Source organism: Crocuta crocuta, unplaced genomic scaffold, assembly GCF_008692635.1.
Source record: "Crocuta crocuta isolate KB4526 unplaced genomic scaffold, BGI_CrCroc_1.0 scaffold431, whole genome shotgun sequence".
Taxonomy (NCBI): domain Eukaryota; kingdom Metazoa; phylum Chordata; class Mammalia; order Carnivora; family Hyaenidae; genus Crocuta; species Crocuta crocuta.
The window spans coordinates 2630279-2644197 of record NW_027528859.1 but is presented as its reverse complement, the minus strand read 5'-3'; the positions used below and the strand labels follow the sequence as shown (position 1 = coordinate 2644197).

The 13919-nt window shown below is 48.8% G+C and overlaps 1 protein-coding gene and 1 pseudogene across 1 annotated transcript in view; both read left to right on the top strand.

Moving 5' to 3' along the window:
• The first annotated feature begins 223 nt into the window (after positions 1-223).
• Positions 224-13919, top strand: part of TMOD1 (tropomodulin 1) — a 67670-nt gene continuing 53974 nt past the window's right edge. Inside the window, exon 1 of the mRNA XM_077756130.1 lies at positions 224-384. Within this exon, the coding sequence (XP_077612256.1) occupies positions 265-384 (120 nt within the window). The 5' untranslated portion in view covers positions 224-264. The remainder of the gene's footprint in view (positions 385-13919) is intronic.
• Positions 2797-2895, top strand: LOC144225093 (U6 spliceosomal RNA; annotated as a pseudogene).

The window sequence follows — 13919 nt, the reverse complement described above, 5'->3', positions numbered from 1 at the left end:
AGTCAGTTACAATTTATTCATTCACATGCCATCAGCATTTTTACCTTGCACAGTTTTATTGGAGAATTAATCCCACTTAGTGCAGTATCCCACTCTACTAGTTATCGTCCTGATGATTCATAGTACATGCCCAGCCACTGTGTAAATGACAAGTACGGATTTGCTCTGAGAGAGAAAATCCAAGAAGGGTCTTTCTAAGATTTTTCTCTCTCCAGTAGGTCATAGATCGCAGAAACTCAGAAGACAAGTACACATTCTCTTACAATGTCATACAGAAGAGAACTAGAGAAATACCGCGACCTGGATGAAGATGCAATCCTCGGAGCCCTCACAGAGGAAGAGCTCAGGACCCTGGAAAATGAGCTGGATGAACTGGACCCTGATGTGAGTAGGCACTAAAGGGGACAATCGCCACAGGTACAGGGGCAGCAGCCATTACCACTGGGGGGAGGGACAGGTGCAGACTTCTTATAGCTACCACTTCCTTTCCTTTGATGGCAATGACACTGTAATAACACTGCCCTTGCAGGTGTGTATGTGTGTGTGTGTGTGTGTGTGGTGTTTGTCAGGGTTTTCTAGAACAACAGCATCAGTAGGAGGTATGTTCATATAGGAAGAGAGTTATTACAAGGAATTAACTCACACAATTAATGGAGGCTGACAAGTCCCAAGATCTGCAGGCACCAAGCTAGAAGTCCAGGAGGGCTGCCTGGCAATGTGGTTCCAGCCTGGGTCCAAAGGCCTGGAGAACCAGCAGAGCTGACGATGTAGTTTTAGTCTGAAGGCCAGTGGGCTCATGACCCATGAGGAAGGGCCGATGTTTGAGTCTGAGTCTGCAGGTGGGAGAAAACTCAATTACCCAGCTCTACACAGTCAGACAGGAGGAAATTCCCTCCTGTTCCTGGGAGGGTCAGGGTTTTTTTTGTTGTTGTTGTTCCGTTTAGAACTTCAACTGATTGGATGGGGCCCACCCACATTAGGGAATAACTATTCCATGTACAACCTCCTAGAAGAGGAGCTAAAGTCCTTGAGTGATCCCATCCTCGACATCCCACAAGATAAGTACTATGGTGTAAAATTAACAACACTTAAAATATGACAATATAAAATCAATACCTCTTATGTTACACTGTAAGAGATTAAGAGAGGGGAAAAACAACAAAGCTATTTCCTTAACACACACGTTCAAAACAGAATAAGGAGGCAACACTCGTGACAATTTTAGTTCTTGTTTCTCTAACTGGTCACAAGGTTGTAGCTGGTATTTATAACTACCTTCTTCCACTCCCCCTTCTGTATTGCCTCTGCCTTTAGCAAGCACCTAGTTGGTCATGATTCTCTGCCTGGTCGGATGACTCAAACCTTCATTCCTTTTTTTTTTTTTTTTTTCCTAGGAGAGAGAGAAAGAGAGAGACAGCGTGAGCAGGGGAGGGTCAGAGAGAGAAGGAGTCACAGACTCTGAAACAGGCTCCAGGCTCTGAGCCGGCAGTCAGCACAGAGCCTGACATGGGGCTCGAACCCACGAACCGCGAGATCATGACCTAAGCGAAAGTTGGATGCTTAACCGACTAAGCCACCCAGGCGCCCCTCAAACCTTCATTCCTGAAGGGTCTGGACCATTAGTAGCCTTGCTTGGATCGGGTTGTTATAGTTTTCCATTGAATTTAATCACAGGACGCAGTAACAGTTAAGAAGGCCTTGAGCAATCTCTGTATTACTGGCAAATGCTTCCTTACCCCCATTGAGGGGCTACAGTCCAGATCTCCCTGGTAACCAGTGTCAGTCACCCCAGCCAGTACAGAAACCCCTTTTCCGCTTATTGGTTCAGTGGCTTGAGGAGCCCAGAGTGGCCAGGGCAGGGGGGGCAGTCTTAACTTCCAGTCCAATGGGATCATTATTGTGTCTCCTGGTGAAAGATTTCCTCCCTTTGGAACTAAGGCCTCTAGGCCAGAAGAGCACAAGGTCCCAGGAACAGGAAGCAAAACTTTTGCCCTTGGGTCACCAGGGGTAATAGTGAGGGGTTCCGCTGCCATTTCTACCCTTGATTTCTGAACCCGTGAATCCCAGCTGGGGAGAAACAGCACCGTATATTGGACACTGATTCAGACCAGATAGAGCCTTCTGGAGAACCTTGCCCCAACCCTACAAGGTACCGCCACCTGGTTGGCACTGTAATGAAGTCTGCCAAAGCCAGTTCCACCATTCTGTCGAGCTAGCTGCCTTAGGGTAGGGAGGAACATGTGTCGTAGAATGAATTCATGGAGAAATCAATCATTGCATCTCATGCTTGCACATTTAATGCTCAGAATTTGCCTCTGTGGTCAGGGTGACAGTAGCAAGCAGCAGGAGGCTTCCCAATCAAGTCTGTGGTTTGGCCGGCCACCGTGAAGCCATGAGCAGGGCGGACAAAGGGATTCCCAGGTGGCCTACTAGACAGGGGCCTGCGTCCTCTCTACACCAGGATACCCAGGTCAATGCTCAGCCCAGAGAAAGTAGATAGTGAATATCACTGAATTAACTGAATTTTTCATTTCATATATTTTTATATATTTTTAATTAAAAGTTTCAGGGGTGCCTGGGTGGCTCAGTCCATTAAATCTCTGACTCTTTGTCTCGGCTCAGGTCATGATCTCATGGTTTGTGAGATTGAGCCCTGCATTGGGCTCTGTACTGACAGCGCAATGTTTGCTTGGGGTTCTCTCTCTCTTTGCCTCTCCCCTGCTTGTGTTTTCTCTTTCTTTCTCCCCCTCCTCCCCCTCAATAAGTAAACATTAAATAAAAATGGAACATTTCAGCGCTTGCTTCAGCAGCACTAACATTGGAACAACCCAGAGAAAATTAGCATGACCCCTGAGCAAGGATGACACACACATTCGTAAAACATTCCATATTAAAAAAAATGAAACGTTTCACACCTTTTTTTTTAAACCTGTCATTGTTCAACTGTGGTTTAACAGTGATCCATAACGAAAAGAACACTACTATACCATTTCACTAACCCTCAAGCAGTCACAGCTAGGGTAGGGACAGTGTAGGTTAGCAGGAGAAACGTAGGAGGCTAGATGTTCCAGTTGCAGCCCTGACCCTGGCTCTTTCTCTCCATGTGACCTTGGGCTAGTTGCTGTCCTTCCCAAGGCCTCAGTGTCCCCAGCCGTGAAATGATGGAGTTGGTTGTTCCCTTCAGGGCTAAGCTGCCCTGAGCTTATAACCTGGTCTTATCTCCAGATTCAGTTAAATGCCATCTTTCTAGAAACCCCAGATTCCTATTCTAGGGGTCCTGGGTCCCAGGCACCGTAGAATGACAGATCGCTCTTGCTATTCATGACTTCCCCTTGCATAGCCGTGGAGATGGCTCCTCTGGTGAGGCTGCCCAAGGGGGTTGGGAGGCAATGCTGGTGCGAGAGGCTTGGGTCTCCTCCTCTCTCCCCTGTACCCCTGGTCCCCCGCTCCCCAGAAGCCCAGGCTTTGGGAAAAAGAAGTGCTAGAGGCAAGGAATAAGCAAGCTTCCAGCTCTATCGCTGTGAGGTTACTCTGTTGTGATTCGATCTGAGACCGCTGTCACGTAGAATTATATGAATGAACACTTTAAAAAGTGAGAACGAAAGGAGGGCATAGCTACGTTTGTCAGCTCAGTAAACATGGCTTAGCTACCTGTCAGGGGCCAGGCCCTGTGCTGGCCACCTCCAGGGGAGCCTGGCAGGGACCCAGTCCACTCAGGCTGGTGGAGTGCAGGCGTGATAAACAGCGTGTAAACAGCGTTCCTGTCACAGACAGGGAGCTCAGGGAGATGACTGGTTCTTACTGGTGGGAGGCCTGACAGAGCAGGTGACTGGGGCCCTGGGATTTTTCTGAGTCAAGAATTAAAACAAAAAATTTTAGGCCAAATGGAAGCCACGAGCAAAGTTCTTGTTCACGGAAGGTAATTGGGGACAGCAGTTAGAATCTCAGTGCAGTTTGTGTAGGGGGTTAGATGAACGTGGAAGGAGGTTTAGGCTGGATAATAGTGCAGGGAGAGGGGCGTGGATCACATGGCCAGCTGAAGAGTTTAGACTTTCCTCTGTAGGCCTGAGGAATCTTTGAGGGGCAGTGACTTGGTGAGCTTGCTGATTTCAGGAGCTCTGAGGACAGATGGACCACAGCAGGTGCCAGCAAGATGGGTAGAAGATGGAAGTCCTGGCTGGTGGCGAGAGAGTCCCTTTCTAAAGATAAGGAAGGGCCCTGCCCTTCTCCACAGCCTTTTCACTGTATGTAGAATCTTTCTGTTCCTGGGGCAGAGAAGTGCAGGCTCCCAGGGGCCTTGCGAGGCCTGCTGCCTCTGGATTTCTCTGGCTGTTGGAGTTGCTCCAGGCCACCGGGTTAGATGAGGCTGTGTCTGCAAGTCAGGGAGGTGATATGAAGGGTGAGAGCCAAGCATCAGACCCGAGCAGGGGAGGGGGTAGATAGAAGAGCCCTCTCAGAACTGGGGATGTGGGCCCTTAGGTCTTCTTGAGCCCCAGCTGGGAGCTCTGTTTCATCTCTAACCTGGCAAAGGGCTCTCCCGGTCACCCCACTCAAATTTCAAGGTCTCTGGCCTCAGCAGCAAATTCCCAAGGCCCCTGTGCCTCTCACACAGCCGGCTCCCCCCCAGCCTCCCTCCCAGAAGGTCAATGGGAAGGTAGGTGCCCACTGGAGGGATGGAGAACCCAGGGCCCAGAAAGCTAACTTCCCAAGCTCATGGGACCAGGGCGTGGAGACTCAGATTCCAGATAGACTCTGGGCCCTCGCACAACGTCAGCTCTGGCAGGAGGAAAGTGAATGCGCGTTTGGATTCGGAGGAGGGTGGAGCAATCAGAGACCTGTGATTCTCATGCCGTTGTGGTTTCAAAATAGACATTTTCAAAGACCCCTTTCTCTCTAAGTTCAAGGGCAAGGAAAGAGAAGTCAGAGAGAGGATAGGAGATAACAGAGGCCAGTGGGGTTTTTTGTCCCAGCCACACAATCAGCCCCTTCATGGAGATGTCTCTGTTACCTGATTTGCAAGTCAGTGTGGGACTTTTGAAGAGATCTGCTGGGCCTCCCTGCTTTCTGGGAGCGCAAACATTCCAGCTCGGTTTCACCCGCCCTTGGCCCAAGTTCTGAGATCAGCACGAGGAGAGGCCAAAGGTATGCAGACCAGGAGAGGCCTCGGAGCCAGCCACCTGGGAGGGGCCCAGCGACCAGGATTCCAGGCCCCCAGCTTTCAGAGCAGGAGCTGACCACGAGAGGGGAAGGAGGCTGCTCTGGGTCACACGTCCAACAGAACCAGGTCAGGCCCGCAGGTCCCCTGCCCTGTTACACTCTCCATGGCTTCTGTCTTCACTTCTGTCTAACACGTGCTTGTGTGGCACTTTCCATGCACAGACACCGTTCTGGGCCCTTTGAAAATATTAATTCATTCAACCATCATCATAATCCTGCAAAGCAGGCATTTTACAGATTAGAAAACTGAGAGGTGAAGTAAATTGTCCGAGGTCCCACATCGAGGCAGTGGGTGAGCCGTGACTTGGATCTCAGAGCCGCTCTGGAGCTTCCTGGGCATCTCAGGAAGATCGTTGGAGCCACAGATGTGCTCTGGTTTTGTAACTGGGGAGAGCGCTGTATGCCAGGTCATCCCGCTTTCTTCCTGGATGCAGCTTGGAATGAGGTCCATGTTCAGTCCTGGCTCTGCTCCCAACTCAGGCATGCGCTTTCCCTCTCCAGGGCTCAGTTTTCCTATCTGTGAAAGGGATGCAGGCAGTCTAGGTGCCTTCAGATATCCACTTCGTCTCTAACCAGCTATGATTTTAGGAGCAGTTCCTGGCAGTCTTCATACCTGAATTCAGCTGACACTTCAGAGGGTTAGGTTTTCAGTGATGCAATTGTTAAGCCCCAGTGTCACGTGACGGAGTAGAGTACTCGGAGTTGGAAAGCAGCTTTGTTTGCAGCAGAGGGCTCCAAGCTTGTGCGCATGACAAAAAGACAGGAAAAAAAAAAAAAAGTCCCTGAAACTTTCTATCTCTCACTGTGCGGCCTGGAAAAACTCGAGCTTATCATGAGATTGGTGCACTCGGGCTCCCGTGGGAGAGGAGTGCTCCTTGTGCTAAAAGTGTCCCCTGTTGACTGATTCCCCAAGAGGATCTATCTGCCCTTTCTCTCTCTCTGGAGTTAAGTGGATGCTCCTCTGAGGCCAAGCCAACTCCTTGGTTCAGATTGCCTTTGCACCAGGGCAGTGGGGGAAAACGGGCCACACACAGAAACATTCAAGAATGACAGGTCACACTGCAACTTGTGCCAGGGCCAGTGTGTGGGCTATTATGGGATCAATAGGCGGCTAACATTCCTGGTGGTGCCACGGACAGAGTTTTCATGGATGATCTCATTCATTCCTCTGAAAGGAGGCATCATTTTAAAGATGGGGAAACTGAGGCCCAGAGAGATGAAATAACCCACCCAGGATGCAACACAGGCAGTGCTGAGATTCCAGCCTACAGTCCTGAGCCATTAGCCCATGCTGTTAACCACCACCTCCTATGAGCACATGTGGGATGGGGCCGGCCAGCAGGTAGGTGGGGGGACTTACCAGCAGGTTGTTTTTTCCAATCCGAATTCCTTTGAAGTTGTGTTAGTTTCTCCATCGATACTAATCCTTAAAAAAAAAAAAAGAAAAGAAAAATGCCATCCAGGTAAAGAATTTACTTGTAAATATTGCTTGATAATGAAGCTTTGGGGAAAAGGAAGACTTTTGCGTGTCTCAGTAAAAGAATTAAAATATTAGCAAGAGGGAAGTTGGTAGAGATAATCCCAACCTTATAAAGAAATCGAGCTCTAGGCGTTGGTTTTGAAGTCAGCCATCGGGAGTCAATGGCACATTATAGCCACAGAAACAACAGTGGAAAGCTACAGTCTCCCTGCAGGGTCCGAAATAATGACAGTAATGATAATGGTAATAATAGCTATTTTGTCTGTTGAGGCGAGACCTTCTTACATATGTGCCTGTGCTAAGTGTTTTATGGGCATCATCTCGTAAAATCACTACGAGGATCCTATGAGCTTAGTCTTTCAAGGTTGGGACCAAAACCATCCTAAGAAGAGAAATAGATGCCCAGAATCACACAACAGGTAGGCGATAGGCTAAGTTCAGGCAGACCCGGTTTTCTCAGTCCATAATATGCATCAAGAGTTCTGAGAACAAGGGGCCATGAACTATAGGAAGAAATGATGGAAGAGAAAACTAAGAACTGTAGAATCTCAGAGCTGGAAGGACACTTAGAAACCCTCTAGCCCTCCCTCCCCTCTAGCCCCTTGTGTATACGTACGTGATGCAGGGAAAGAAACCCACGTTTATGGCAGGTGTCTCGTGGACACGTGTCATTCATTCACTTGGTTCATTCATTCACTTGCATTTCATTGACTCCTCATACCAACCCTATGAGGTAAATAGTAGTATTGACATTTTATTTATTTTTTTTTAAATGTTTTTTTATTTATTTCTAGGAGAGAGAGAGAGAGAGAGACAGCTTAAGCAGGGGAGGGCCAGAGAGAGAGGGAGTCACAGACCGAAATAGGCTCCAGGCTCTGAGCTGGCAGTCAGCACAGAGCCCGATGCGGGGCTCGAACCCACGAACCGCGAGATCATGACCTAAGCGAAAGTCGGACGCTTAACCGACTAAGCCACCCAGGCGCCCCAGTATTGACATTTTAATGATGAGAAAAACAACAAAACCCCTGAAGCCCAGAGAGGGCAAAGGTCTTATTCAAGGTCACACAGCAAGTCAGCCACAGACCTTGGGACTTCCTGTCACTCCACTCTGCTTCCCATCAGACTCCATAAAATCATAAAATCTTCCCTACTCATCCCCCAAATGGCGCCCAGGAAGCCAGAGGACGCTCTTGGCCACGCAGGCAGCCGCCAAGTTTGGTACACAGGGCTGTGGTTCTCCCTTGTAACACAAACCAGCAGAATTGCAAGCCCAGGACAGAAGTAAACAGTTGAAATGGAAAGAAATAAATCTCTGCTCTAAAAATAGGCACACATCCTTAGAAACACTGACGGCCATGCACAGAACCAAGGATGGGCCTGGCAGGGGAGGGTGAGTGAGGCCAGGTGTCAGTGTGTCCCCTCCCTAACCTCTGTCTTCTGGCCCCGTGACTCCCTCCCCATGCCCCCTCCTTTCTCCTCGGTCCCTCTCCTCCTGCTTCTTTGCTTGACGACTTCTTGGTCTTGGAGCACTTCACTCCTCAGTTCAAAAACTTCGCAATTCTCCCCACCTCCCTGCCCTCCCACCAAGCCCCCAGCAATGAGGACACTAAGCAATTTCCTTTTGACATTTTTAATAGGAAACATTCAAAATCCATAGGAAAGCACAGATGTTCCCTATGTTCCCATCATCTACATTTAACAAAAGTAAAAATTTTACCTTATTTTTTTCAGATCACCCTTAAAAAGAAAAAAATCACAGTAGATAAAGTTTAAACCCTGCCCTCTCACCCCCTAGTCTCTTCCGCATCTCTCCCACTCTGTGAACACTGTCTGCTTGAGAGGCAGCAAACCAAACACCCACAACATCACGTAGGTAATATACATGAAGGGTAGAAGATATGCCAGTTTCTTGGGGCACATGGCCATCCTGGTTCATCTTATTTTTTTTTAATTAATTTATTTATTTTCGAAATAGAAAGAGAGACAGGGGGGCTGAGACAGAGAGAGAGACAGAGAGAGAGAATCCCAAGCAGGCTCTGTGCTGTCAGCCCCAACACAAGGCTCAATCTCAAGAGCCATGAGACCATGACACCTAAGCCAAAATCACGAGTCACATGCTTAACCTACTGAGCCACCCAGGCGCCCCTACTTTTCCACTCTTGAAAGAGATGCAGACAGAAGAAAGTTTTCACCTGCCACTTAACCTTCCAGGAAGAAAAGTAACAACAGTCGATGATGAATGGTGAGTGATTCTTGACCTCTGTGCCAGCAACAGTAGAGGGTAGCGGGGACGGAAGCAAACAGGAGAGTTTGGGTTTGACTAAAAGGCACCTGCTGTTCAGTTCCACCAGTTGTTGCCAATGTGGAAGGGACGGCCCAATGTTGCCAGATCATTTAATTTTTCAAGAGACGGTGGAAATCTGAATTTTTATGTGCAAGTTGCCGCTTTTTAAAATGTTGATGCCACATTTAAGTTCACAGACCAAACTGACCCAGGTTTTGGCATTTGTTTGGACTGTAGGCCTCCTAGTTTGTAATTCTGGCTCTGTTTCATATGACAGGCTTTTGTTTTAGTTGATACACACACACACACACACACACACACACACATACACACACGAAAAAAAAACCCAAATATATCTAAATATGGTTAGTTATATGAAAAGTACATAGCCCACTGCCTGGCACATAGTAGCTGCTTGATGAATGTTTGTTGAACCTGAATATATGATTTGCCCACTAGAATCTAGGCATCCTGAATTTGGAGCCAGATTGTACCACCAGATATAGGGCAGCCAGGTACAGTTGCGTAAGTTGTGCATTGCAGGCAACATTGTTCCCATAAACCATAGAGCAAGTAATGTCCTTGGACTTGTGTGGTGCACAACCTGCACAATCAGATGCAGATATCCTGAGTGTCTTCATAACGCAGTACCTGTTCAGTTGACTGGAAATGAACAATTATGTCCTATGATGATAAAACTCATTGGCAATAAGTTCTATTTATATGGAGTTCACACTTTTATTCTGCAGTTCCTGCACTAAAAGGGGTTTTGAATTTCATTTTCGAGAAGGAGAAGCCAAAGTCAGAGAGCACCAGTGTACTGCTTGTGGCCTCACAGCCCTGGGATGGGAACCTAGGTTGTCAGGTAGGATGCAGTTTGGCTACAAATATAAGAGACTCAAAAAAATACTGCTTGAGTAGTGATTTATTCATCCCTCAAGTACAAGTCCAGAAGTGGGCAGTTTAGGGCTGGTATGGAGCTCAGCTCCCCAAACTTCCCAGAGTCCCAGATTCCATCCAGCTCATCTCTGGCCATCCCTGGAGTGTACTCTTCATCCTCATGGTCCAGGGTGGTGGCTGTGCTAGCAGCATACAAGGCATCTGAATAGCAGGAAGGAGGAGAAAGAGGAAAAGAGAAAAGCCATTACGTAAGTGCTTTAAGGAAGGTTGCTGGAAATCACCCCTGGGCCCTTCTCATGGACCAGGGCTTCGTTCTGTGGCTCAGCCTACTTGCAAGGGGACCCGGGAAAAGTAGTCTTTAATCTGAGTGGCTTTGGGCTCAGCTATGAGTAGAGTGTTTTTATTACCACAGAAGGAGAGACATGATATCGGGGACTGTTTGGATTCAGAGTCTGTCACTATGAGCTTGCCAGTTTGATGTCCTGATGTCCTGCTCTGCCTGTAGCTCTGAGGCAGAGAGAGTAAAGTTGGCAAGAAATTAACAAATCCAGGCCCTTAAAGAAAACATCACAAAAAGGACAGTTTGGCATTTCCCAAAACCCCCGTCAGTGAGCGAACCCCCTCCTGGACACCCCTACCCTGGCACCTTTCATGTGTCCCCCCTCCCCCAAACCTGCTTGGGGCAACAGTTGGGTGGCCTGACAAAGAGCTTGGGGCAGCAGGTGGGATGTTGACCTGAAGGGTGTACAGGTGATGCCGTCGTTCCTGAGCTGGAGGAGCAGTATTGTGGGACCCTGGACTATTCAGGACACATTTTCTTAGCGCACAGCGCTTGGTGTTGGGGATGCAGAGAGGACAAAGGTACATCCCAGCTGACCCCTGCGGGCCACTCTCCTCAGGGAGAGATACAGCACAGAGGTGCTCTAAGACAGAATGAGGTGAGCATTATATAAGCACCGGCGGAAAGCCTAGGGGAGTTTGGACAGAATTACTGGATCAATGTGGGGAGCACGGCAAAGGCCAGCAGGGTGCCCGGGGGAAGGGCTTTAAAAGATGACTTCAGGGGAGGAGGCAGGAGGGAATGCCAGGTGGAGGGCACAGCCTGAGCACTGGCATGGCGATGTGAGAGCAGGGCGCGGCTGTGGAATGCAGAGCAGCCTGGAGAGGCGGGAACAGGGAGTGCTTGAGGACAGGGGTGCGCTGGGGTCCAGGGAGAAGTTCTCTGTCCCTGCCTGATGACACTTGGTGGTGATTCTGGAGGTTAGTGGAGACACTGAGCAGAGAGTACTGGGGAGTGACACAGACGTTGATGCTGGGGAGGGCTGTCTGGACGGCGGGGGTAGGGGTGGGGGAACGAGAGGGAGAGGTGCAAGGCAAGGAAGCCAGCCAGGAGGCCGCTCTGATGTCCTACCTGGAGGCAGGACAGCTTGATGGAGGGTGGACCACATGGGATACAGACATTTCAGAAGCCTGCAGCTTCAGACTCACCCGGACTCCTTCCCCGAGCAGGCCCCCTCATCCCGCCACGCCCTGCGATGTGCTTTGTGTCCCCTGTAAGACCCTCTCCTCTGTCCTCCTCACTGGCTTTTTCCTCCCCGGTCCACTGGGACTCACTGAGCTCGGGAACTACCTTCTCCAAGAAGCTGAATACAATTGTTCACACTTGGACATGTGTCTCCCCTGTAGCTTGAGCCCCATGGAGCAGGATCGCTCATCCATGGTCTCAGGACCCCCAGGGCCCAGCACAGAAAGCAACGTGGAAGATTTTTCTTGTATGTGAGGCAGAAAATGAGGATCAGAACGTGGAGAAGGGAAGGTTTGGCCCACCTTGTGCCATGAACACCAGAGCGAGATGAAGTGTACAGTTAGGACTGATAGGCCCCACCACAAATGGACTTGGCCACAAATGTGCCTTTGAAGGTCAGCACTAATGCCCTAAGAAGTTAACTGGGGGAAGTAGCAACTATTGGGTTTCACCGGTCCTGTAGCAAGGTCAAGGCAGTGGAGCCAAAGGCCTGGATCTTTCTGGAGAGCAAGAGAAGAGGGGAAGATACCCAGAGTGTTTTCGGATGGGAATACGTTTGAAGACGTAGGGGCATTTAAAGATTTGGACCTGCTTGTCCCCTCTGTGCCTGGGGTATGAGTGGTGTGGCACCCTTCTACCCTCTCAGGTGAAGTCCCCCCACAGACGAGAAAGCTCCGTTGAAGCCCACTGAATGATTTCTAGTGGGATCTAGAAGCTGCTGGTCAGGAATGCAGAGGCAGAGTGCTCCCTGAGGGGCTAGAGGGCCTCCTTTTATACGAGGGGAAATCTGCCTGGCAGATAACTGGAAAATAAAAGTCCTCAAGTCCAGTTAAAAAGATATTTTGTGGGGTGCCTGGGTGGCTCAGTCGGTTAAGCATCCAGCTTTGGCTCAGGTCATGATCTTATGGTTAGTGGGTTCGAGCCCCATCTCGGGCTCTGTGCTGACAGCTAGCTCAGAGCCTGGAGTCTGCTTTGGATTCTGTGTCTCCCTCTCTCTCTGACCTTCCCCTGCTCACACTGTCTCTATCTCTCTCTCAAACATAAATAAAACATTAAGAAAAATTTTTAAAAAAAGGATATTTTGTGGCCAGATACTTTGTAAAAGGTAACTGGGTGACCGACCTATAACATGTCAGTCTTGCTGATGCGGTGGAAGGGAGGGAGGGGCGCCATCTAGGACAAGGTCAGCCTCTTTAAAATGGGGTGGGGGAGAGACGTCAGCCTCCTGGGTTTCACTCTTCCCCCAGGACTGTAACTCCATGCTTCTGGGCCTCAGTTTCTCCCTCTGTAAACCGAGACTAGTTTGATAAGGAGGTGAGCTCTGGCTTTCTAACACTTGGAGAGATCGCCTGGTTCTCACATGGCAGCACATCTGGTTTCCAGGATCCGTTCCTAGAGGAAGGCTGTCAGGTGGGGCGGAATGCTTTCTGCGGCCTGGAAGTCAAGAGTCCGGGCTCTCGGTCTGGCCTATGACCTCACGCTGGGCCCTTCCCCTCCCTGACTCTCAGCTGGCTGCCCCCAGGATGCAGTAGAGATTGAACCACATGACCCGTCCTCTTCTGAGAAGTCGTGTGTGGTTCAGTCACAGATCAGGAGTCCGGGTTCCTGGAGCTCAGACCGTGGGGCACCTTTAACATTCCCTTGTCTTTAGACACAGCTGATTTATCCAAGAAATGGGATAAAATTGCTTTTTTTTTTTGTCGCCGTGAAGAATCAGATTAGGGGATATTTTGCGTATGATTAGTCACCAGTCTAGAAATAGTCCTACTGATCCTTGGGCATGCTAATTATATACAGTGCCATCTGTATATGAACTCAGGCTTCCTGGTTTTTTCTGTGCCTCAGTTTCCTCAGATGGAAATGAAAGAATTGGCCCGGAGTCTCTCCTAGAGCTTTGCAGCACTGAGCTGCCAGAAATCCATGATTCTCTCAATACATGGTGTGGGTGTGTGTGGGTGTGTGGGTGTGGGTGTGTGGGTGTGTGTGTGGTGTGTGTGCCTGTGTTGCCTGCATGTTGTACATGTGTGCACATCTGAACAAGCCTACAGTGGTCCTGGCCGGGATGGCTTCTGACGTAGCTCTAACTATATATAGCAATGCTAATTGTGCAGACATTTGATATGTGGCCTTACGGGCACCTGTTGGCAAGGTGTTAGAGCTCCTAGCGGCACATTTAAGGATCCATCATAGTTTCCATTGTCCTGTGGACAACTGGACCTGGGGTGTGGGTGTGAAAGTTAGATTAAGATGTTAATCTGTCAAGCCGCACATCTGAGTTTTAATTTTACAACATTTAGAGGGAAGTCACCATTTAAAAACCCAAGAGGAGGGAAACACAGAGAGAGAGTGCCTAATTTTTCCCCTATTATTTTTCCAAAAACATATTTAACTTTTCATGTGTTTTTTTAAAAAAATTTAAACCACTAAATTAAAAACCCATTCACATATATATATATTCATATTTAAGCCACTAAATTAAAAACTCTAAATTTAAACAACTAAATTAAAAACTC